The sequence below is a fragment of the Typopeltis vanoorti genome, chromosome 3 (assembly GCF_054136105.1).
Source record: "Typopeltis vanoorti isolate ZY-2024b chromosome 3, IOZ_Tvanoo_1.0, whole genome shotgun sequence".
Taxonomy (NCBI): Eukaryota; Metazoa; Arthropoda; class Arachnida; order Uropygi; family Thelyphonidae; genus Typopeltis; species Typopeltis vanoorti.
The window spans coordinates 175,356,585-175,383,058 of NC_143551.1; the positions used below are offsets into that span (position 1 = coordinate 175,356,585).

General features: G+C 36.6%; 1 protein-coding gene across 1 annotated transcript in view; it reads right to left on the bottom strand.

Annotated features, from left to right (window-relative positions):
* Nucleotides 1-24,556, bottom strand: part of LOC150108757 (uncharacterized) — a 144,361-nt gene extending 119,805 nt beyond the window's left edge. Inside the window, exon 1 of the mRNA XM_090416214.1 lies at nucleotides 24,165-24,556. Within this exon, the coding sequence (XP_090272340.1) occupies nucleotides 24,165-24,360 (196 nt within the window). The 5' untranslated portion in view covers nucleotides 24,361-24,556. The remainder of the gene's footprint in view (nucleotides 1-24,164) is intronic.
* Between the last annotated feature and the right edge of the window lie 1,918 nt (nucleotides 24,557-26,474).

A 26,474-nucleotide genomic window follows, 5' to 3' on the forward strand; every position in this document is an offset into this window, starting at 1 on the left:
GGCATCAGTGGGCTACAGAACCCAGTTCCTTGCTGGGCAACCAGCGCAGGAAGCTAATAAAACTGGAAGAAACCAAATATAAAAAATGGACTTTTGAAGAAAACAGAGAAGTTATGAAATTTTTTACAGATCAAATGAGTTTTAGCAAGTGTATGCATTTAATATGAAAAAAAAAACAATCTACAATAACAGAACAGACTTATGGACCAAACGAATTTCATTTTCTGCAACAAAATATTCACTGAACTTGAGCTGCAAGAGTTACGTAATAAACCAACAACTCCAGTAGCAGCAAATCATCAGAAGGTAGCTATATCTAACTTTGGAATTTAACTCAGTGAGCATCAAGTTGACAACATACCTCAGAATGGTTTGACAGAAGTACAGTGTAAAATGAAGTCAGAAATATTGGAACACATTAACTCCATAAATGACTGTATAAGGCTACTGCCATTAAAAGCTTTACATAAATCTAAGCTATACACAAATGCTGTGAAAAAAAAAACAATCGCAACAGTATAAAGGAAACAAATCAGCTCTCTTATACAGCACAGTCTATATCATTACAGTGAAGCTGGTTGCAAACTTCAAGAGCAAAAGCCAAGAATGAAGCAATTTGCACCATGGAAAATCCAGTTGGAATGAAAAGTCAACAAACTTCAAGTTGATCTGAGCAACTTAAGGAACCTTAAAGAAGGACGGCTGAAAAATAATAGCATCAAAAACAAACTGATAAAACATATAATGAAGGAGATATAAATCTTTTGATGTTTAACTGCCAGTAAGCGAAACTCTAAGAACTCAGACTAAGATCTATGAGTTTCATACCGAAAAAACTATCGGCAAATCCAAGTGTAAGTAACCACTTAGTAGTGCAACACCAAAGCAACTCGAATCAAAGGTGGAGCAAGCTCCCTCACTATCCTTGATATTTTCTCACATTGTAAAAACACAGCCCCTAGGGGATGTAATACTGTAATTACATTATGAGGAGAGGTCACTACCCAGACCGGTTTCAACCTTTTTTGAGGTCTAATCAGTGAGTAAGTAGACTGGAAGATAACAAGGTTTAAGTGAAAAGAACTTGCATACCTTCACTATACGAATGCCATAAAGGTGTGCCTGTATATTATAACATAGATTGAAAGCCAAATGGCTATTTTTCTGGCAACCTTAATAATAATGAAGGAGATATAAATCTTTTGATGTTTAACTGATGAGACCTCAAAAAAGGTTGAAACCGGTCTGGGTAGTGACCTCTCCTCATAATGTAATTACAGTATTACATCCCCTAGGGGCTGTGTTTTTACATTGTGAGAAAATATCAAGGATAGTGAGGGAGCTTGCTCCACCTTTGATTCGAGTTGCCTTGGTGTTGCATTACCAAGTGGTTACTTACACTTGGATTTGCCGATAGTTTTTTCAGCATGAAACTCATAGATCTTAGTCCGAGTTCCTCGAGTTTCGCTTACTGGCAGTTAAACATCAAAAGATTTATATCTCCTTCATTATTATTAAGGTTGCCAGAAAAATAGCCATGTGGCTTTCAATCTATGATAAAACATATATTTGGCCAGCAGAACAATTGCTGAAGTTAGCAAAGAGCTAAAACAAAGAATTATATGACTGCACAGAAAATTAAAAGATATGAAGCAAAAATAAACCAATATGTACAAAATATGCAATTTCGACTGAACCGATGTCAATTCTTTCAGTTTCTCCAGAGAAATACAAAGCAAAGAATCATTCACCAGAAAAAGAACAAACACTCAAATTTTGTAAGCCAATCTGGGATAATCCTATTGAACATAATAAAGATGCTTCATGGATTAAGGAAATAGAATCAGAAATGAAACAAAAACAAATGCAAAATGTCATTATCACTAAAGAAATGGTCAGTGCACAAGCTAGAAAATTAAAAAACTGGAGTGTCCCTGGCAAAGACAAACTACATGCATTTTGGCTAAAACATCTAACCAGTATACATGATTGAATGGTAGAACAATGGCAGTCAGGCTTAGTGGAAGACTGGATGATATCTGGGCATACTTTTCTCTTCATGAAAGATAAGGATAAGGGTGCGGACCCAAGTGACTATCATCCAATAACATGCCTACCAACTATACTTAAGCTGTCCACTGCAATCACAGCAAATTCCATATACCACTACTTATCAGATACTCAGATTTATTCAATTGAACAAAAAGGCAATTTTCAAAAATCTAGTTGAACAAAAGACCAGATCCTTATTAATAAAAACCCAATCCTTATAGTCTATCCATGGCATGGATAGACTATAAGAAAGCATTCGATTCCCTCCCAAAACATATGTTCATTTCTGACTGCTGCTATAAAATCATGGAAAACAACTTTAATAGTCAATAATGAACAATTCGCAGATATTAGCATTAAACGTGGAATTTTCCAAGGTGATTCCTTGTCACCAATTACACTTCAACATTTCTTTGATACCTTTGTCTATGATTTTGAAGAAAACAAAACTTGGATATGAAATTCCTAAATATAATATGAAGATTATGGATGACTTGAAGTTATATGGAAAATCAGCACAGCAAATAGGCTCTCTACTAAACACAGTTCACATTTTCAGTCAGGACATCAAAATGAAATTTGGTTTAGAAAAATGCACAATTTAAATGAGGAAAAATTAATAACATTAGCAATTTTAATTTTGATCAAGAGAGACATATAAAAGCAATTTCAGCTAACGAACACTATAAATATCTAGGAATATTAGAAGCCAGTGATATTCTCCATTTGAAAGTTAAGCAACAGGCAGCAGCAGAATAACCAAAAGCATTAGAAATATTTTGAAAACAAAACTAAATGGATTAAACACAATTAGAGCAATGAACTGTTGGGCTATAGTAATGATCCGATACACAACTGGCATAATAGATTGAACAAAAGAAGACCTGGACAAATTGGACCACAAAACTAGAAAAATTAATGATTATGCATCATGCATTACATCCACAAAGTGGCATTGACTGGTTGTACCTACCAAGAAGAAGTGGTGAATGGGGTCTGCTGCAAGTGAGACAGACTGTGAAAGAAGAAGAACTAGAGAAATTAGTTTACAATGTTAAATCGACTATAGCTCTGAGCAAATGCTTCACGCAATTACACAAGAGGGCCTTCTAAAAGCAACAGAAAACAAATCTGATTATAAAAAGGAACAGCAAAATAATTGATACATGCACTGGAAAAATAAACCCTTGCAGGGCCAATTTCTTTGAGATATTGAAATAAAAACTGACATGAACAAGATGTGGCAATGGCTACAATATGGATACATTAAAAAAGAAACAAAAGGATTTATTCTAGCAGCTCAAGAACAGGCATTACAAACTAATGCAATCAAAGCAAAAATTCTGAACATCAATAATCATAGCAAATGCAGATTATGTGATCAGAAAGATGAGACTGCAGAACATCTAATCAGTGACTGCGGCAAGATAGCTCAAACTGATTATAAATACCACCATGATCAAGTGGCCAAAATAATTCACTAGCATGTATGCAAAAAAATATGGCTTTCCTACTTCTGATAAGTGGTGGCAGCATAAAATAGACGGTATTGGAAAATGAAACAATGAAAATTCTCTAGGACTTTAGAATACAAACTGATCGGCATTTGGAACACAATAGACCTGACATCACAATTATTGAACACCGACAGGTTTGGATTATTGATATCGTTGTACCCAGTGATAACAACATTAACAACAAAGAACTAGAAGAAAAAAAATTAATAAATATCGAGATCTAGCAATCAAAGTTGGCCAGATATGGATTAAACACACCAAAGTCATCCCAATAGCTACTGATGCACTTGGTGCAATTTCAAAAAAGCTATCCAAGTATTTAAGAGAATTGAACATCAAGAAGTGACCCCATATGATCTATAAAAAACAGCATTACTTGGAACAGTCCATATTTTTTACGACGCTGCCTGACAGACTATTCATAGATTCTTGGGCAGAATTGAATTGCATTTGAATTGCTCTGTATCACTATCACCAGTCAAATTGTTGTTTGAATGATATATTGTTTTGACTGGATTTTGACATATATTATCAACTATATATTATCAATTATAATAATGGACAATATGTGATTTTTTTCTTTTCAAATAACAATCTAGAAAAATAAATGTTCTGGAATTTGGATACTTCTGTATTGAACATTTTTTTGTATAAAGACACAGTGGCTGCAATGTTACTGTGCTTCTTCATACAGCAATATCATATATGTTAATTCATTGAATGAGTAATTTGTATTCTTAAATATGTAACAAATCTAAAGTACAGTATGAATATCACCACCGAAACATCAACAATAACATGTCACTGCACACAGGTCTACAGACTGAATGATTGTTTTCTCTATATATGCAGTCCCCCCATATTTATACTACACTTATTCTGTTAGGTTTCTGGATTCTAATAGTAGACTCATGTTACCTCACCAGCAGTTTCTTTTTATGGAACCGAACTATTTGTAACTGACCAGTGCAGCTCTATCCACATCTAATAAATTTTTGATCTACAACTATATTATTTCAGTGTATCTACTTTTCTTATATCTCACTAAAAAGTAACAACTATATGTTTATGAATATTTCAGCTTATCTGCAGATGTAAAATGCAATGCCTTTAAAGTATGTAATATACATACTTTAAATTGGTACGTAATAGGTACGTAACATATTAACTGCTTGCACACTGTGGCATCTTTCAAAACAAAACTTCTTTTGTTTTAGCAACTTTTGAAATAAAAAAAAGGTTTTGGAAGTATGTCTTTGGATTTTATACATGTATATAATAAAAACAGCATGCAATTGGAAGACAACAGGAAACTGCACCCTTCAGATGAAAAAAATATCCGAGTTCAATTCTTGTTGTGACAAGAGGACTCTTTATATTGGCTTTTTCAACTGAAGATGAGTTAGCCAGTCTCATACTGAGGTAACAGGATTTTTTCTCTAAAACTTGGGTTTTTCATCCTGCATACAGGCAAATCAGCTATGAGAATACACACAATTTACAGACAAAAAAATACTCAAAATATGCTATTCTTGAAAAAAAAAAAAATTCCTAAAAAGAAAAGACATTATTTAAGGAACAGTTGGAGGGTGTTTTCAGAATAAAAGTGTAATCATTTTAGGATTACATCCATTAGATAAAAAAAGTGTTGTGAAGATAGGAGGGTTAAGTGATAAGAGCAGTATCACTGGAAAAGATGGCTCTGGCTGACTGGCTCTCTCTCTCTCTCTCTCTCTCTCTTCTCTGTGTGCATGCATATGCTAATCACACCATCATCCAGCATAACAGCACACTGTTATGCTGGATGATGGTGTGATTGTGCAAATATCTTCCAATTTGTCTGGGCTTTCTGTAAATAGAATAAGATAATGAACCATTCAGAAGGCATGTGACTAATGTATGCATGTGTGTATGTAGGTAGGGTAAACAGTTATCCGATTCCTTTTCGATTATGTAGTGAATTTTAATATATTGGCTATTTAAATGGATAAAAATCTAATAACTTGGAACTATGTAGCCAAATAGCAAACACATCATCTACACAGCACAGCCAAACCACTGTTTGAGCATGGCAGTAGTGTTGAATGTAGAAATTAGCATGGGGGGGGGGGGGGAACCATGGCTGCTCCATCTAATTGTACACTTTTACTTTCCACCATATGAAATAATCATACAAGTACTATATTTGAATAATTCAAATATATCTGTGGGGGGGGGGGATGGACTTTATCAATTCAAAGGTCTTAGTTAATGGTGCATTAGTAAATAGAGAAATAATATCAAAGTTAATTATTATGCATGAACTTTTTAGAATATGGTTATTTAATATACTTTTGTATCAAGGAGAAAGAAATACCTGTAAGGGATGGAGAACTAGTGTAGTGATTGTGCAGAATTTTTAACAAGTTTGTATATAAAACTGTTTATGCTATCAACAACTGAGCTTAAGGGTGTATCTTGAGTTTGAAAAGACTTAAGCTTATTAACAGTTTCTTTGGACCAAGAAGTGACCATTTTTTCTATAATTTACAAACTTTATTCTTTTGTGTATTAGCAGGATAATGGTTTATGATTTTGTATAGAATGATCTTGTAGAATATCGAGTGTTTATTGTCATGTTCTGTTTGATTACTGCTGCAGTAGTGTTATAATCCCCAGAAAATAGAGAAAACACTAAATATCCCCCCCCCCAAAAAAAAAAAATCTCCTCCTCCCTTCCCTAATGCACAAGACCATAACAAGATTGTTGCTATTCCATACATTCAAGGCACAGCTGAAAAGATATCTAGAATGCATAACAAATAATTCCACACCACATTTAAACCACCTATCAAACTGGCAACTATGTAGCCAAATAGCAAACACATCATCTACACAGCACAGCCAAACCACTGTTTGAGCATGGCAGTGTTGAATGTAGAAATTCAACACTGCTTACCCGCTCAACTTATTCACCTTACTGCTATGGACAGGCAGGAAAATCTGTTGACATCTGCCTTGAATAACAAATACATTCAGCATCATCATTATGGCAAGTCAAGACTAGTAGACCACGTCTTGGACACCCTTTCACGGGGATTAGATGGAAGAAAACAAAACTGCTTCACAGAAGTCATTAGAAGTCAGAGGGACTGTTTTTTGGAATCAGTAGCTGTTTTAAAACATTCACCAAACCTCAACAAGTATGGTTGCATCAATTTATCAAAAAATGTCAGACAGTTATTTTAAAATCAAATTAATACTTGCCAACTTCTCTCTGTATCCTACAATAGATGGTGCCAATCAGGTCTATAGTTCTGTATGTTGCCGTTATAATTTTAAACTGTTTCCCACATTTAACAAATCGTTGCTGTTTGTGTACTGTAACAAACTGATTTGCACTCTGAAGATGCTGGTTAAAAAAATAAATAAATAAATGAATGAAATATTAGCAACTAAGGAAGTAAATATATTATTTTCTTAGTACTGCCTTGTGCTCTGAATTAAACCAAGACAAAAATCTCAGCATGAACTACCAACACATATACCTTTCTCCTTGTCTGCACGCTGTTTCATCTTCTTCTTAGTATTTAATTTGCTTTGATGCATTCGATTCTAGTATTTATAACCAATTATTATTTTTTTTTTGACATCATCAGAATGGTTCTTGCTTTTGCTCTTTCATATTTCTTTACTCCACTATATATTTGAATATATCCTCTTAGTTCTTTAAACCTTTTTTTCCCCGTTTTTTTTTTTCTGTTATGGCAGCTTCCAGTATTTTTGTTCTCTCCCCCTTTTTTTTTAAATATATATCAACTCCACACAAAAGGTCTCAAGATCTATACATTAGAGTGCCATGTAGAGGCAAGTAATTAGAGAGAGAAAAAAAGACAAAGTTAATGTGTTTCTTGAAGAGCTGGAGGTTGTTGTTGTTCTTTGGGAAATGGTATGGAAAAGACTATTTCAGAGGAATCTGGATAGTAACATAGCTAAGTTTTTGGCAACCGTGGCAAATTCATAGCTACATACTTTTTTTTTATGCGATAATTTTTAATGTGATAATACTCTATTACTTGTGCCCTTCTGACACTGGCAGCATTAGCAACTGCCCTCACTGTTCCTACAATAGTGCATATGGAATGAAGGAAGAAAAGTGGTTTTAGGTGAGGGAGCTTAATGGTATATGGATGTTGACTAGCAGTTGCCTGTATTCATACAAGGCTAGAGGGGGAGTGGAGCAATGGTAGTGGCCGGTTTGGTGGAGCAGAGACCATGGAAACATCTATAGAAGATATAATGCAGAAACAGCATGTATGAGAAAGTAATGAGAGAGAGAGAGATGTATTAAGCAAACAGCTCTCCTCTGGACATAATCTAGCATTCTGAGAGAAGTTTTTGATGTGCCACGCCACCCAAGATATAAGAGCAATATCTAGTATTCCATGATAAGAAGCTCATGATTGGGCTGGTTTTTTTTTTTTTTTTTTTTCCTGCTTTTGTGCATTCTTTTAATTCCAGGTTCACTTCCATTTCTGTCCAGTTTTCTACATGTGCAAGGCTTGCAAATAATAAATGAATCCTATGCTTTAGATGCCAGACACATCAGAGCAAGTGTGATGGCAAGAGTGCTCTCCGTACCCTCAAGAAAATGCACATGGTATAGAACTCTATTACATAAGTTGAAGCAAATTGAACTGTGTAATCATTTACTATACAATAATATAAGAAAGTGAGGACAACAGTTAATAAATGTGATGTCGAGATCTCGTAGGATGGTTTCATGCTAGTTCCACTTCCACACCAAATCAAGTGTTGTCTAGAATCAGACGAAAGGCTAAAACAACTCTCATGTGTAAAGAGTACATCAGCCCATTGATGTCTTGTCCAATTTTTATGGATACAACACCAGTGAGAATGTGCTCTACAATGAGTTGTGGATAAAGGGACACCAACTACAGGACTTCAGGCATATAGGCCTATTTGTTGCAGACATCTTGTCACAGTTTTGTCAAGATATCCACATACCTGTGCATGAATGGAGCCGACTTGCAAGCTGACCTACCATAATGCATCAATTATGTTTTTCTGTTATAACCAAAAATCTGTCTTCATGTTCCATGGTAGAGCGAGGGTAGTTTTCAGCAAAAGTGTGGAAAACATTCCATTAGTTTGAAATGCTGCCAAGAACCAGGATAACACACTATGAGAGATTCCAAACTCTCTGGCAATATCAGCAATTCTGCAACCTTCTTGAAGCTTTCCATTAATTCTTCCGCATGTGAAATTATCTACATGTATTTGAGACATTACAAGACATCCAAGTTTACAACTTTATTCCTTCATGAAAAGAGCTTCCTTCAAACACAATTTACTTAGTGCAGTGTTTCATCCAGCTGAGCGATGCCACATAACCCCTTTGTGGCCGATTCAAAAATTTAAATGTGTACCCACATTCTACTTGAAATCATGAGTTATACAAAATGTTATACACTGATTTGTCTGAATTCAGTGTATAAGATGGAAGGAAATGACCAGTTACATGAGAATAAAGTGCAAGCAAGGTAAGTAACAAATGCGAGAAAGAAAAAGTAAGCATAAGAAGAAATTGACTAAGGGAAATCTTTCTTTACGTGACAAGTGAAAAGAAGGGTATTAATGGAATCATAACATTAGCTAACCCTAGAATACTAATATGATGCTGTACATTGAATGACATTATATATATTTTAAATAAAATTTCAAAAAAAATAAATAAATGTTCTCATTTCATTATTTTCTTTTTCAAGTAAAAGCAGGAATGGTATCACTATTTAAAAACATGAATAATAAATTTAGAAATTTTCATACTGTGCACTTTTTTTTTATTGTCTTATGCTTGGATGTACATATAGGGTGGTCCAAAATGTACCTACCAAATTTAATGCTGTATTATTCCTGAACGAGGAGGCATATGAATCTTATCCAAGGTGTATTAAGATCTACATCTTATGCCATTTATATTACAATGTGTTCAATATGTTTACCTTTAATCTGAACTTTTTCAATGTTCTTTCAGTCGTTGGTGTTGAAGGTCTGCCAATTTTAGAGTGATTGTCTAACACTGACCCAGTCTAAAATGAATTTATAACAGAGGGAGATAAAATAGAAATCATTGAAAGGTATGATTTACTGGGGTTCAGAATCAGAACTGATGGTAAATGTGAAGATGAAATTAAAAGAAGGATAGTCATGAGGAAAAAAGAGACGTTAAATCTGACAAAAATTATGAAATATAGAGGTGTGAGTAAGGCCACACGAGTTAGAATTGTTAAGGCAATGGTATTTCCAGTAGTGATGTATGGATGTGAAAGCTAGAAAGCTTGATTATTCAGAAGAAAGACAGAAAGCGAATTGATTCATTTGAAATACGAGCGTGGAGGAGACTATTAAGAATCCCATGGAATACAAGAATAACCAATAAGATGGTTTTAGAGAATATAAATGCAGAATGTCCCTTGAAAGTGATGATTGCTAAACAGAAGTTGATGTACTATGGTCATATTATGCAAGCTGATGAATCATAGGAAAAGGCAGTTATGTTTGGGAAGATTGAGGGAATGAGAAGAAGAGGAAGACCACAAAAAGAGTTGGATGGACAACATAAAAGAATTTACTAACTTGAACTTACAATTACTTAAAAAAAAGGACAAGGGATCGAATGGGATGGAGAGCCTTTGTTCACAGGATCATCAAGTGCCGAAAAGGACTGCATGGAACATAATATATATATACACACACACACACACACACACACTCGGGTCTCAGATGTGTATCTTTTTCATGCAGTTTTGAAGTTATGCGGTGCATATTTCATGTAGATTCGGGGTTTCCCCATTGTATATAATGAACAGCATGTTGCAGCATATTCTGGCATAACATGTAAGCAGTGAGTGTCCATGAAGTTTAATTTTGCATGTGAGTAAGTTTTGTCTTTTCATTATTGTAAGTCTAAATTTTGCTCATTTTTATTTTAAATTTAATTTGGCCCAATGGAGGAAAAAAATCACCAAAGAAAAGCAATTTCTTTGGAAATGAAAATTGCAATTTTAGATAGCTTAGCAAAAGGAGAGGGATCTACAGAGATTGGTAAACATTTTAATTTAGGCGTATCTACTATAAGAGCAATTAAAAAGAATTAAGTCGCAATAAGAAAATCTATCATGTCTGGCATAAAACTAAGTGTCAAAATGTGAGCTGAGGAACTGTATGTCTGGATATCGCGAGCTGCATAAAAATTAGTAAAATCATTATCGATTACTTTATCACTGATACTTAATCACTGATTACATTGTCAGAAGAAAAAAATCAGCACAGAACGAGGGTGAAGCTAATTCTGTTTGTGAAGAACCATTGCCTTTACTATACAGATCGGATGCGCTATCTCTTCTAGTGATGATGAAAGTGACTTCGCACCAGTTCCCAAACGTTGGTGAATATTGTCTAATAGAGATGATAATTCTGATGAAAAAATGTACAAAAAATTGTTACTTTTCAATAAAATTAAATGAATAAAGCTTTAAAACAAACTGGGGAAAATCTTATTTTCCTGAATTTTTATAAACTTTTTTATATGATTTTAGGTTTATTTTAATTCACTGCTTCGGTTTTATGTGGTTTTTTTAGAAAATTATGGAACGTATCTCTAATTTTTCAATGTAAGTTAGGTCTCTTTTGTGCGATTTTTTATATGCAGTTTTCTGTGGAACGTATCTACCGTATAAAAAGAGACCTGACTCTATATATGTATGTATGTATGTATATATATATATTACCCATTTATTATATTCATTTTCAGAATGTTTATAAAGTTAAACTGTAAATAATATTTCTGAAGGAGATTTTCCATGCATAAATTTACATGCAAAGAGACTAGGGTAAACAACACCTATGCAATGGGAAGCAAAGATGTTGTTTTTAGTTGGACTCTGGATAGAATAATAATGCATTTATCAGATTGAAAAAAGCTGCTAAATTATTATTATTACAACACAACACTTCCATGGAGTCCAAGGACTCATTGCAAGAGGACACTCTACTCTTTACCACCATGTATATGGTCATATACATGGTGGTAAAGAGAAGTAAGATCTCTGCTACAAAGCAAAAAAACTCCCAGAGGAATATAAAACATCTTATCCAAGAGAAAAACAGATTGAGAAGACAACATCAGAGAACAATGGACTCAGTGGATAAACAAGCAGTCAACAGAGCAACAAACCAGGTTCGATATGCCCTAAAGGACCAGCGTAACCAACTCTGGAATAACAAAATTCACCAATTAAACATAGAGGATCAATCAATATGGGAAATGATGAAATCGCTCTGTTCAAAGCGTTTTACATTTCCTCAAATCCAAGGTGAATCTAAAGTTGTCTACAACGACGGGGAAAAAGCTGAAGCATTTGTTGACAGCTTCGAAAAACAATGCAGCCCCAATTATATCAATACAGATATAAATTTCATAAGTAAAATTCACACCCAAGTGCATAAAATAACTCAAAATGCCTCACTCCAATCCAATAACAAATACGTGTCACCAACAGAAATATATGAGATTTTAAGAAAACTAAATAACAAAAAGGCTCTTGGTCCAGATGGAATAACAAACAAGGTGCTCACCCTGCAAAGGGATTATGCATCTGGTAGCCATCGTTAATGCCATCCTCCAGCTAAATTATTTCCCAGAGCGATGGAAAATTGCTGACGTTTTCCTAATTCCCAAACCTGGAAAAAATACACGGTTTCCTGAAAATTACAGACCAATCAGCCTTCTTTCATGCATAGGTAAGATAGCCGAACGTGCTATTCTCACACGGCTTCAAGAGGCAACAGATATCAACCATGTCATTTAAGATGAACAATTCGGTTTTAGGAAATATCACTCCACAACGCTACAAATTTACAGAGTTATTGAACATATAACCAATGGTATGAATGGCACTAACACTCTGGCACAGTTTACCTGGACAAAACTCAGGCATTTGATAGTGTGGCATCACGGACTAATTTTTAAACTACACGAAGTTGGTATTCCATTACCACTAGTTCTACTTATCAAATCATATCTAAATAACAGAAAATTTAAAATAAAACTCAACGGTATCAGATCCACAGAGAGGAGAATCACGGCCGAAGTCCCTCAAGGCTCTCTGCCCTACTCTTCTCCATATAGATGGCAGATCTCCCCAAACTGTTCCTCAGCTATCACTGCTCTATAAGCTGATGACACAATCATTATAGCTAGATCCCTCCGTCCACACCTGGCCACAATCAAGCTGCAGAGAGCAGTCAATGAATTGGAGGATCAGTACACCAAATGGTGTATCGCAATTAATCCAAACAAAAGCTCTGCAGTACTTTTCACCAGACATAAAGCAGAACCGAATACAAGCATACAAATGTTTGGTAAAATCATCCCCTGGCACAATTCTACCAAATATCTGGGCGTTCATCTTGATAGACGTCTAAACTTCAAGTCACATATGGATAGTGTCGCCACTAAGGCAAGTCAGACCATAGCACAGCTATATCTACTTTTGAATAGGAACTTCCTAAGCATAAGCAACAAAATTCTCCTTTACAAATCGGTAATCAGACCGCAACTAACTTACGCCTCTCCAACCTGGGGTCACACAACTAAAGGCAACATCAACAGACTTTAGATAATACAGAATAAATGCCTAAGAATGGCATTTGATGCCCCCATGGTTCATCAGAAACATCCAGTTACATCAAGAAGCCATTCCAGATATTAAGACCTACATGACAGGCTTTGTGGAGAAATTCTTCACAATCACGGATAATCACCCAAATCAGCTAGTTCGACAGGCAACGGACTACAAACCCTCAGATTGTTTCAAACATAAAAAACCGAAATCCTCCACCTCAAGAGAAAGCTGATACAGCCTCAATGTTCACAATGAGCGGGTAAATTACCCACAATAATCTCATCACCCACAATCTAAAATCCAGATGAAGGGATAAAGAGTCAAGGACTCAGTCCATCAACCAATTAAGTTCAACTGTACAAACCAAAAAAATGCCTATTTTCACAATAACTATATGCCAATTGAAGGTACTAGTGTTTTAGCTTAAAAAAATTAAAAATAAAATTAAAAATAAATAAAATAAAATAAAATTCGAACTGTTCAGCATTCTATAATTAATGGCAACAGAATGACTGCCACAGATAACAGTGGTGCCGTTTGATGAATACTGTGTCGAGGTCTTTCTATGGATGAGAGAGTAATTTTTTGCAAAGCACAACGAGAATGGGATATGAGAGAGAGAGACCGCCTAGGAAACCAGAAGTAAATGAACTGGAGGTATATTGGGTGTTGAACATACTTGATATTAACAAGGTCATGAGACAGGATGATAAGTTGCTGATTTTTTAAAGGAATTAACTGTATGTTAAAGAAATTCCTGATCTAATTATTTAATAACAGACTTAGAGAGGAAAACAAAGGCAACATCAAAAAATCTAAAAGGAGAAGAAGAAAAGGAAGATAATATGATAACTAATAATTAAGGAATTTATTCTCCCCCCCCCTTTCACAAAAAAGATTACTCTAAATCCATCATCATTCCCTACGTCCGAGGCACCTTGGAAAAAATCAACAAAATCTTAAAAAAAAAAAACGACTTGACCACTTGTTACGGACCACACAGAAAATTGGCATTCCTTATCCGCTCCACTAAAGACCAACTACTTCCCCTAGACCTACCTGGTGTATACCAGGTCCCTTGCAGCTGTAAATTGTCCTACTTTGGCCAAACAGGCAGGACAGCAAATATCAGAATCTCAGAACACAAGGATTACATCCGATTTCACCAGTACAGCCACTCTGGGCTTGCAGACCACGCTCTGGATATTCACCACAGAATAAGATGGAAAAAAGCCACAGTAATACACCGCAGCAAGTTCAAATATGAAAGACTATTCATGGAATCAGCCTCAGCCCTTAGGAATATGCCAAACCTCAACAAATTTGGATGCATGAGACTGCCCCAAATTTGGGAAACATTTATCAGAAGAACTTCAGCCCAAAGGCCAAGAACTACCAATATAGCCCACCAGGGGGCACTATCAGGACTTTAGGGAAACGTCAGCTTCCTAGCTTTGGTTCTCATTTGCTGTTATGTAGTACTTGTGTGCACGTGTCTTTGTATTAAGTTCCCAAGAAGATGGGAACATGACGTTTGCCGAAATATCGGAAAGTATATATTAAAGTTTATTTAATTTACATTTCTAGTGTATGCTGTCAATTCCTTAATTATTAGTTATCAAGAAAAGGAAGAAAATGGTGTTGCACAAAGTGCACAAGCTTTTAGTAGTTAAGGCACTAGAAAAATTGATTATGGCTAAAATACAAGAGAGGAAGTCAATAGGATGACTAGAGTCATTCTCTATAATGATCAGTGAGTTTTTTATGGAGACATCTTACCTCAGTAATTACCTTGCATTTTATGACTGGGTGATGAGTATGCTGGATATGATATCTGCATAGATACAGTAGTGATATCTGCGTACTTACTTATCCTCTTCATACTCCATGGAACATAAGACAAAGATTTGTTTCTTCCAGATACATCTGTCTTTTTAAAGGAGTTAACTGTATGTTACAGAAATCTCTGATCTAATTATTTATTAACAAACTGATAGAGAAAAACAAGATCTAAAAGGATCCACTTATGCCACTAATTCTGCTTCTTTCTGACTCTCCCAACTAGCTATTCTTCTTTCCTTTTCTGACATTCTCTACCAATTTAGGCATTTTTTTCATTTCACTGATGATATTTTTTTTCTCAGTCATTTGTAATATGTTAGGGCCAAAATATTTTTTTAATATTTTGGCCCTAACATATTACAAATGACTGAGAAAAATATTTAATATTTTTAAAAATTTTTAATATTCTAAAGCCACTCATTTGCAATGGTTTTGCAAATCTCTTCAACTTGGCATTATCAGATGTGATGTTAGAGAGAGTAATATGAAGCAATGCTTAATATCATGTCTTTTCAAAGAGATTTAAATCAGATCCAGAAAGTGAGATATGAGTGATAGACTATTGTTGGGAACCTGAGGTTCTAGGGTCATGTTGCAATAGTCAACAAAAAAAAAACTTGCTTCTTATTACTGCTATGATAGAACAGGCAATAATAAAGCCATCTTGCTGTAAAGCCAACATTACACAAATTATTATTATTATTATCCCAAGACCTCATGGAGTCAAAGACTCATCTGGGAGGTCCTTTTATCACACACACAGCTCATCATACCATGTCTTAAACACACTCAAACTCCTTGCAGACACCACACTCTCAGGCAAGGCATTCCAATCATTTACAGCTCTACACGAAAAAAACCTGCTTCTCACTTCACACCCTCTTTATACAGTTTCCAGGGATGACCTCTGGTTCTCTCCCGATCTCCCACTATTTTCTGTAGAACTTCTCCAGCAATGATCCTATAACAACCCCTTACTAACTTGTAGGTTCTCTATCATATCTCCCCTCTTCCTCCTGTCCACTTTCCTTTACCAAATTACATCAAATCTTTCCTCATACTCGACATTCCACAGGTTAGAAACTACTTTAGTCAGTCACCTTTGTACCCTTTCCAACATCTCTTCGTCCTTCTGAAAACCAGGTGACCAAATCTGGGCACAATAGTCCATGTGTGGCCTAATCAAAGCCTTATACAATGGAACAAGAATCTCCCCTTCTACAAGTCAGTGTCCTCTGCATCATTCCCAGAAGCCTTTGTGTTGTCTTCACAATTTTGGCTATGTGTCCCCTAAATTTCAGATCCTTATCCACTATCACCCCCTCCCCAGATCTCTTATTTCCTCCACCTCCAACAATATATCCTCAAAAAGCATAAATTCTACATCCCATCTTTGTTTGCCAAATTTTAAAACCTTACATTTTGCAACATTGAACTCCCATCCCCATTTCCATGCCCAATCACTCAATTTATTCAAGTCTTCTTGTAAGGCTACAACATCTTCCCTACTCTTCATGGTTCGTTCCCAACTTTGCATCATCCACAAACAACTGAATATCTCCATCCAAATCTTCACCAATATCATTAATATACAAGTTAAACAGTAATGGCCCTAAAACAGACCCCCCTGAGGCACTCCACTAGTGACTTTCCTTTTCCTGGATATCGCTCCCCCATACACAACTTGTTGATATCTATCAGATAGCCAGTCTCCAATCCAATATCCAACCCCATCTGTTCTAGTTTGACTGTCAACTTATCATGAGGTAATCTATCAAAAGCCTTTGCGAAATCCAAGTATATTGCTGCATATCCTTCTCCTCTGTCCAAGGAAGCAGTCACTTTATTGTAATAAGTAAGTCGATTACTAAAACATGACCTCCCTTTAGCAAATTCATGCTGTCCATCAAAGATAATAGTACTGTTGTCAACCCAATTCTGGATCCTAGTTCTCACAAGCTTCTCCAACAACTTAACCACAACACCTGACACACGGATAGGCCTATAGTTTGATGCTTGAGTTTGATCATCTCCTTTATGAAGTGACACAATCTTGCCCTTCTTCCACTCCTTAGGAAATTGACCGTGTGCAACACTCGTATTAAAAAAATATGTCAAGGCAGGTGTCAACTCACTGGCACATTCCTTCAGAATATGTGGTGATATATTATCAAGTCTCACAACCTTATTAACATCTAGTTTGATCAACTCCCCATACACCTCTTACTCACCTACAGTCAGTCTCTCCTTCCCCATCATCAACTGCTCTCAATTTCTCCATGAAGTTACATTCACAAGATTGAAAGATCTTTATGAACTGCTCATTAAGTATCTCCACCACACATTCTGCAACAGCTGTCTTTATACCATTTTCTCCAATCAATGTCATCCTTCCATAATCATTCTTTCTTTTTCTGGCTACATATCGAAAGAACTCCTTAGGATTCTTTTTGGCTTCATTAGCTAACTGCTGTTCATACCTCATTTTAGCTATCCTCACCAACCACGTCACCCTCCTTGCCTGGTCTTTGTAAACCTCATGGAATTGGTTATTTCCACTTCTCTTATGCTGCCTCCATAATGCCCTTTTTCTCTGTATCGCATGCTTAATTTCTTTATTCATCCATCTCACACCTACCTTGTTTAACCTTCTCACCCTTGGAATAGTTTTAGACATTGCATCTACTATAGTTTTTGAAAATCCACCAAGCTGCACTGATCTCTTTTCCAGCTAACTCCTCATTCCATGCTATACCCACAAGCTGTCTCCTGAGCTATTCATAATCACATCCCCCCCCCTTGTAGTTCCACATATACCCTTTTCTCACAGAGGTCCTCACACTGCTGGCAACCACCCAGGTAATCACCTCATGGTCACTCTCACCAATCGGTGGATGATTTGACACCTTATTTATAATTACATCCTCTGATGAGATGACCAAATCTGAGACCCTCAACCCTCTAGTGCCCTCTGTTACATACTGTCTGAGGTAGTTATCCCTCAAAAACTCAAGAAACTCATTTTCTTTACTTCCAGTTGCTATCTCATCATTCCAGTCTATATTGCCATAATTAAAATCGCCCATAATGATCACCCTTTTCTTATTTGCTTGGCTAATTTGATATATCTGGACTAATAATTGATCCCAAATGTGTTTCTTTCATAAAGGAGATTCTGGAAAAAAAGAGAGAGAGAGAGAGATAACTAAATTACGCTTCTAGAATGTTATTTATAAGGGTAAGCTGAATGAATATAGTTTACAGAAAGAATGAATTGATAGAAGGATTATATGATCAAGATGTATAACATGCTAAAGGGATTATCATCATCATCATCAAATTCCTGCCATGTATCCTCAAGGGGTGCACAGGATATGACAGTACTACATGAAAAAATTATATCATTACTAACTTCCTATCTACAATTTTCCTCCAAATCAGTCTGTTACTTGTCAAGACTCCAACATTATCAGATCTTATATTTCTATCGTCTAAGGCACTTTGTACCGTATCAATCCACCTATATCTTGGTCTTCCTCTGGGTCATTTTCTTGCCAACCTGGCAGAGAAAACTTGTTTTGCTAATCTTTCCTCTCCCATTCCATTTAAGTGACCATACCACCTGAGATTAGCTCTGCTAACACATTCCTGGATGCTGACAATGTCAAGTTCTTTCCTAATATCCTCATTTTTAATGTGATATTGCCATTGATGCCATCTGTTCACGCCTCTAATCTTTCTCAGGACTCTCATATCTGCGGTCTCTAGTCTTTGGTCAAGTGTTTTACTTCTGACCCAGCTCTCAGATCCATAAGTTAAAACTGGTTTGAACACTGTCTTGTATACAGCTAATTTAGTGTTTCGACTAATTTCTCTCTATTTCCATATGAATTTATTCAATTGACTTCCCACCATACCAGCTTTGCTGATTCTGTTGTCTATTTCTATATTTAATTTACCATCTTCAGTAAAAATTGTGCCTAAGTAGCTGAAATGTTTTACTTGTTCCACAGGTTCTCCATTCACAACACAGTTGACATTTTCAATGATTCTGCCTATTTTCATTGTCTTTGTCTTTTTATTGCTGACCTTCATACCATATCTATTACAACAGCTATTCAATTTAGTCAGAGAATCTTGCAGACTTGTAGCGGATTTATTTAGAAGTATAATATCATCTGCATAATATATCATCCAGGTGGTGACATTGCAGAAATGAATAAACCAGTAGATTATACAGGAATTGTGGTGAATGAAGTGGAGGTGAGTAGTCTATTGCATAACCTCAATGTCAATACATCTGTGGAATTGGATGGTATACCAGCTCGTGTTGTACGAGAAGCAGCTAAAGAATTGTCAGTACCCTTGACCATTTTGTTTAATTTGAGTCTTGGGTCCGGGTTAGTCCCGAGCGGGTGGAAGGAGGGGAAAATAGTTCCACTGCATAAAGGTGGTTCCAAGACTGCTGTTGTAAATTACCGACCGATTAGCATATCAGGAATCATTGTCAAGGTCTTAAAGAAATTAGACAAAAAAAGAATACAGGATTGGACAGATGAAAATGGGATATTGTATGGGGGACAACATTGTTTTGTGAAGGGTAGATCATGCCTCAGTAACTTGCTCACGTTTTATAACACAGTGACGGCTGAACTGGATAGGAGTAATGGGTTTACAGTGATACTACTGGACCTTGCCAAGGCCTTTGACAGGATACCACATGGAACCCTAATCAGAAAACTGGAGCAGATGGGGATAGATATAGGGTTGGTAAGATGGATAGGAGGGTGGTTGAAGGAGAGATACCAGAGAGTGGTTTATTCAGGAGTGGAGTCAAAAAGACATCTTGTGACTAGAGGAGTACAGCAGGGCTCTGTTCTTGGACCACTGCTTTTCAATTTGTTCATCAATGATATTGGAAAGGATTTGAGAGGAAGTGTTCACTTGTTTGTTGATGATGCAAAGTTGGGTAGAGCAATTGTGAGTGCACAGGATGTCAAAATTTTACAGGATGATTTGGATAGTTTGGAGGACTGGGCTAGGAAAAATGAATGACAGTTTAATGTGGCAAAGTGTAAGGTTATGCACTTTGGGGTGAAAAGAACAGCAGCAGTATATCGCATTGGTGGAACCGTACTCCAGGAGATTGATGAGGCCAGGGATTTGGGAGTGCTGGTGGATAGGGGGTTGAAGTTTAGGGGGCACATTGCAAAAGTGACTAAAACAGCTCACCAAATCACTTGGCTTATGAAAAATACTTTAACATGCAGAGACAAACAAGTTGTTGTTCCTCTATATCGAGCCTTGATAAGACCCCATCTGGACTTTTGTGCCCAGTTATGGGTACCAGGGTTTCTTCGTGATGGGGAGGAAGTGGAGAGGGTCCAGAGACGAGTGACCAAGATGATAGCAGGACTGTGGAATGAACCTTATGAGAATAGGTTGAGGATTTGTGGGTTGCAGAAATTGGACGATAGGCAAAGGAGGGGTGAAATGATTGAGACATTCAAATTACCGAAGGGTTTTTATAAGATTGATCCAGAAGATATTTTTGAAAATATGACTGGTGGTGGGAGGAGTAGGGGCCATGTATGGAAGCTGGGCAAGAGCGTGTTTGACAAGGGTGTTAGAGCTAGGTTTTTTACTTGGAGAGTGGCGAATGAGTGGAATAAGCTTCCAGAGTCTGTTTTGGGTGCTACGACCATGAATGAGTTCAAGGCAAGATATGATTGATAGATACTGTGTGAATGTTGAATAGTTGTTCCAGACATGATGTTAGGGCCTCCCTCGATGAGTCTGTCGACTCCTTGGAGTTTCCCGGAACAATAATAATAATAATAATAATAATAATAAAGCAAAGAGCTGACATTAACATCTCCAATTTTGATATCAGGTTTAATACCACTTTCCTTCATAATGTGATCCATATAGATAATGAATAACAGAGGGGATAATGTACATCCTTGTCTCACACCAGATTTAACATTAAACCATCTTCCTGTACTTCCTTCAATTCTAACTGCTGACTTACAACTCAAATAAAGACTAAGTATTGCTTGATATAATGCCACATTGACACCATATAATTGCAGCGTATTGAATAGCTTCTCTCTTGGCACCTTGTCATATGCCTTTTCCAAATCGACAAAACTTAAATACAGATCTTTGTTATATTCCCATGCTTTCTCGACTATTTGTCGTAAAGTGAAGATCTGATCCTGACAGCCTCTATTTGACCTGAATCCAGCTTGTTCTTCACCAAGCTTTTCTTCCACAATTCTTATCAACCTTTTCTCAAGTATACTTGCATAGATCTTGCCAGGAACACTCAGTAGGGAAATACCTCTGTAATTCTCACATTCAGTTTTATTTCCCTTTTTATATATGGGTACTATGAGAGCTCTACTCCAATCATCGGGAATTCATTCCTCTGTCCAGGCTTTCTAAACTATGCAGTGCAGCCACTGTAAGACTCTTATACCACCATACTTCAGCATTTCTGGCCGAATATCATCTACTCCTGCTGCCTTTCCACATTTCAAGCCTTTGATGGCTTTTTCTACTTCAAGTATGGGTATGTATTCCTGACTGAATACCTGTTGAATGTTTTTTACCACTGTGCTATTATCGCTGCTTGTTTCTTTTAGCAGTTTTTCAAAGTAATTACTCCATACTTCAAGGATATCTTTTTCTCCTGTTTTCATGTCACCTTTATAATCTCTAACTCCTTTTACAGCACTCTTTCCTCCATTCCTAAGCTTCTTCAACAACCTCCAGAATATTTTGCCACCTTCCTGATATTTATTTTCTATATTCTTTCCAAAGTCCTCCCATGACTTTTGTTTAGCTAGTTTTACACACTGTTTAGCTTTCTTACATTTGTCTCTGTATTCTGTAAGAGTAAAAGCTGACTTATTTGCCAGGTACTTTTGATATGCTTTCTTCTTTTCCTTCACTGCCTCTTTAACTTCCTGTGTCCACCAGGGAGTTCTGATTTTTTTATCCTTGCACACAACCTCACCACATGCCTCTCTGGCAGAATCAATCAATGTTTTCTTCAGAGTCTGCCACTGAATCTCCAAGGTTTGATTCCTGTTCTCAAACTCTTTCATTTTCTTTTCAATAATCTTTCTGTATTTTAATCTACAGTTCACATCTGAGAGCTGCTCAACTTTTATTCGCTTTAAAACTTTCTTACATGTCATTCTTTTCAATATGAAATTCAATTTTATCCTGCTCAAGACTAAATAGTGATCACTTCCAATTTCAAATCCTCTATACACTCTGGTGTCCTGCACCAGGGAGAAAACATCACTATCAACAATAACATAGTCAATGAGACTTTTCTTATTCCTAGCCTCTTCTCTCCATGTGAATTTGTGCGCATTTTTATGTTGGAACATGGTGTTAGTAATAACCAGTCCATGTCCTGAGCAGAAATCCAACAGATATTTGCTATTATTATTAGCTTTGCTCTTTTCTCCAAATTTTCCCAAAATATTTTTGTATGCCTCACAATCATTTCCTACTCTGCTATTTAGATCCCCAACAAGGACCAACTTTTCCTTTTTCATTGTGTCAGTTGCTATTTCTAAAGCGTCAAAAAATTCCTCCACTTCTACCTTAGTAGAACCTTCTGTGGGACCATAGGCACAAATAAGTCTCATTGTTCAATTCCCCATTCTCATATTTGCCCACATTACTCTACTTGAGACTGACTACCATTCAAGAAGATTAGCCTCGTATTTTGTGTTGAATACTATGGCTACTCCTTCTTTTCCTTGATTGTCATTGCCTGAATATAACATTTTGTATTTATTGCTGAGAAAGATCTCACCAGTTTTGGTCTTTTTTGTTTCAGTCACCCCTATTATGTCGATCTGGTACTTATCTAATTCCTCAGCTAGCTCCATTTCTTTGCCATTCAGGCTTCTTACATTGATAGTACCGATCTTTAACTCTGGTGATGTTGAGTTGGGGTTTGTTTTCAGATTTGTTCCAGTAGCTGACTTTTCGCTGTTTGCCCTGGTTCCCTGACAAAAACAACGGGGGCCTTGTTTAACCAGGCGACGCCCCAGCCGGTATGAAATTTTGTTATGTTGTACCATCATTTTTTATTTTGGTTTAACCAATAAAAATACAATTTGGTCGGCTAAATCCCAAATTGCCAGCCCATCCTCGTTCGTTCGGTATCAAAGTAGATACCCAACAGGGTGCACCACGAGAAGGTGAGGATTGGACATTAGGTCAGAAGCCCTGGTCGGTTCTCCGCATTCCTTCAAAGGCTATATGGAGGTCTCCTCTCAGTTATACAGCTTTGACCCTTAAGCACCCCTAAGGGATTATTATAATTTAATAAAGGAGGGGGGGGGAGAGGGAACACTGCTTGAAGTTTGGAGGTATCACATAATAATAAAGTTGTATAAGAGTATACTGAATATATGTTTTACATGGAGCACAGATTTGGTCACCTGCATTTCTTGGGATCAAGAGGTGATAGAGAGGATTCAGAGAAGATGAGTGACAAAGCTGGTGACAGTTTTGTGGAATGTTTCCTATGAGGATTGTGGATTGCAGAGGATAGGTGATATGTTAGAAACTTATTAGTTACTAAAGGGATTATATAAGATTGACACAGAAGAAATTTTTCAATACATTGGGCTGTAGGGGAAAAACATGGTGTTACACTTGGACGTCCTAAATAACATGAGACAATATGACAGATGTTATTTACTAGGAGAGACCGCTTAACATAAATTTTCTATTAGAAGACCTCACAGGAATATGTTAATAATAATAATAATAAATTTCACAGGAAATGTGTCTGGTTGAAAGTTTGTAAATTCCATCTGACTTATTATGGAACAGTATATAAGCATAAACATGGGCTTCCGCAGTAAACTACTTCCTGCGAAAAGCGCATTCAACAATAAATTCTCGATCAATTCCTATTTGTTAAATTCATAAGCAGGTTTCACGCGCAAACTAAATTTATCTATTTAACAACCAATAATCTCACACAAAAGCAATAATTTGATGTAAATAATTAGCATGCTTTACTCACCATCTTCGTTATCGTGCTTCGGCGATGTCATAGAAAACGCTGTTTGCATCATTGGGTAAAAAATTTTTGGCCAGAGAATTGCAAAGCATCCTACAACAATAGCCAAAACAACAACACTCTTCCCAGTTCCGAATTCTGTTACAGCCATGATACTGATAGAAACCGAACAGAAATCTAAAATGTGATATTTGTTCATCTAAAGCATGGCCTACATTACATTATGTCATCTCAGCGAGCAACTATTTATGATGCGATTATACGCATATCCTCAGTTTAAGTTATTAATATTTTATTCAGTAATAAAGAGGTTTTGAATAAATAATCCTACGCGGCAATGAAACATGTACCCGGTTACACTTTTTTTTTTTTTTTTTTTGCTTATTATTTTTTAACGTGCATTACTAGACCATACCTTCGTATTCTGATAATAGACGCTGTCTTGCCGTACAAATACACTAATACTGAAACTTCGTAAATTTTCGTCTTTAGCCCAAAGTTTTGCCTCAGTTAAGCTGACAATTGATTCTACGAACTATTGGCATTTTCACATTCTTTTCCTTTAGCTGATAAACTAAAAAAAAAATAAAGAGTAATTTAGTTGATGAACAATCAAAACAAGTTTACTGAAAAAATTTACAAAAAAAAAAAAAGTTTTCTTGAATAATAGCATCACATCAGTCAATAATAATTTCAAATAGAATATTATAATTTTAAACATTTTCAGTACTGTCAAATGTTTCAGGAATATACACCGGTTCCCGACTTAGTCGATCTCTGTCACGGGCAAGCGGGTTATTCCTCCGGAAACTCGGGTTTTCGTCCCGTAAACACAAGAAAATCGACCGTAGTACCCACATTATTTTAGACAGCGACATATTTTGTTAGGGTTAAGTCCAAGAGTTGGCAGCACTTGTTTGCCAGCCTCTTCATCGGTGGTTGCTATAATTAGTGATAGACATGGGCCAGCTATCTCTGATTGGCTACCGGTGGAGACTGAACTGCACTCAGTCTCCAAAAGCTACATAGGGTATAAAGGCCTCGCCTACTCCCTATTAGGGCATGGAGAGGGTAATAGATGGCAATGCTGTAGCCAGTGAAGTTGTAACTGAGGCTTGGCTATTGCTGTTACCCTCCTGCCATGATCAGAGCTTTAATTGTTCAATTAGGGCATAGGTAGTGGTTCTTGCTGTCATTGTAATCGGATGTATTCCTTTAGACTCTGCCTAGTTGAATTTTATATACGGTTTTTCGAGAAGCTCGCATTGCACTGGAACTAACGCAGTTCGAGACCTACTATTTCCCCCCTCTGTATGAAATATGCAGAGGTCTGATGGCCGGCAAGCCAGATTTATGACCTTAAGCCTGTCTGCAACTTGGTTATCATGAATGAACCCCTCAGAAGGAAGATATCTGCCGGACAATGCCACCGCAAAAGTATGGTCATGCGCAGAAGCGTTGTAGGGTGGAATAACAAATGTGTAAAGTGCAGAAATAATCATTCCTTGCATACATGTGCCAAGTCAAGAACCACTCCTGCTAAGTATGCCAACTGTGGCGGCCCACATCCAGATAACTACAAGGGCTGTTCACTCCACTTATCTAACCTGACAAGGACTAGGGAGGCAGTAGCCCCGTCCACTTAGAAGCGAGTCACACAACCTGAATAGGAAATTAAAGTGCAGGCTATTACACCAGATAAATCGTATGCCTCTGTAGTTTCCTCACGCAACAAATCGGCAGAAACCATATCAAGCAGCCAAACCTCTGCTGCGATGCTTGCTGCCACTTTGGGAGAAATGCTATCAGCTTTTAGCAAATCAAATCCAAACCAGGCTGACACAAACAGATTTCTTAAAAATACCCAAGTCATATTCTCGTTGATCAATGGATAATCCGGCAATCACAATAAATTCCATACAGGTCGCCTTTTGGAATGCAAATGGACTCAGCAACAACATTCTAGAACTCCAAAAACTTGCTGCTCACTACAAAATTGATATCCTGTTAGTTAGTTAATGAGACTCATCTACGGCCCTGTGATAATCCCAAGCTGTGAAATTACTCTTTAATTAGAAATGATAAACCTAATGCCAGAGGTGGAGGTACTGCAATCTTTATCAAGAAAAACATCCGTTACAATGAGATAAAAAAGATTCCTACAACTGATCTGGAAAAAATTGGCATAGAAATTTACGCCATTAATGCAGGCATCTTAAATATATATTCCGTTTATAACCCTCCAGGCAGAACTCTGCTATCCTCTGATCTTTCTCAGCTGCTTGCCACTACAGAAGCAACAATAGTAGCAGG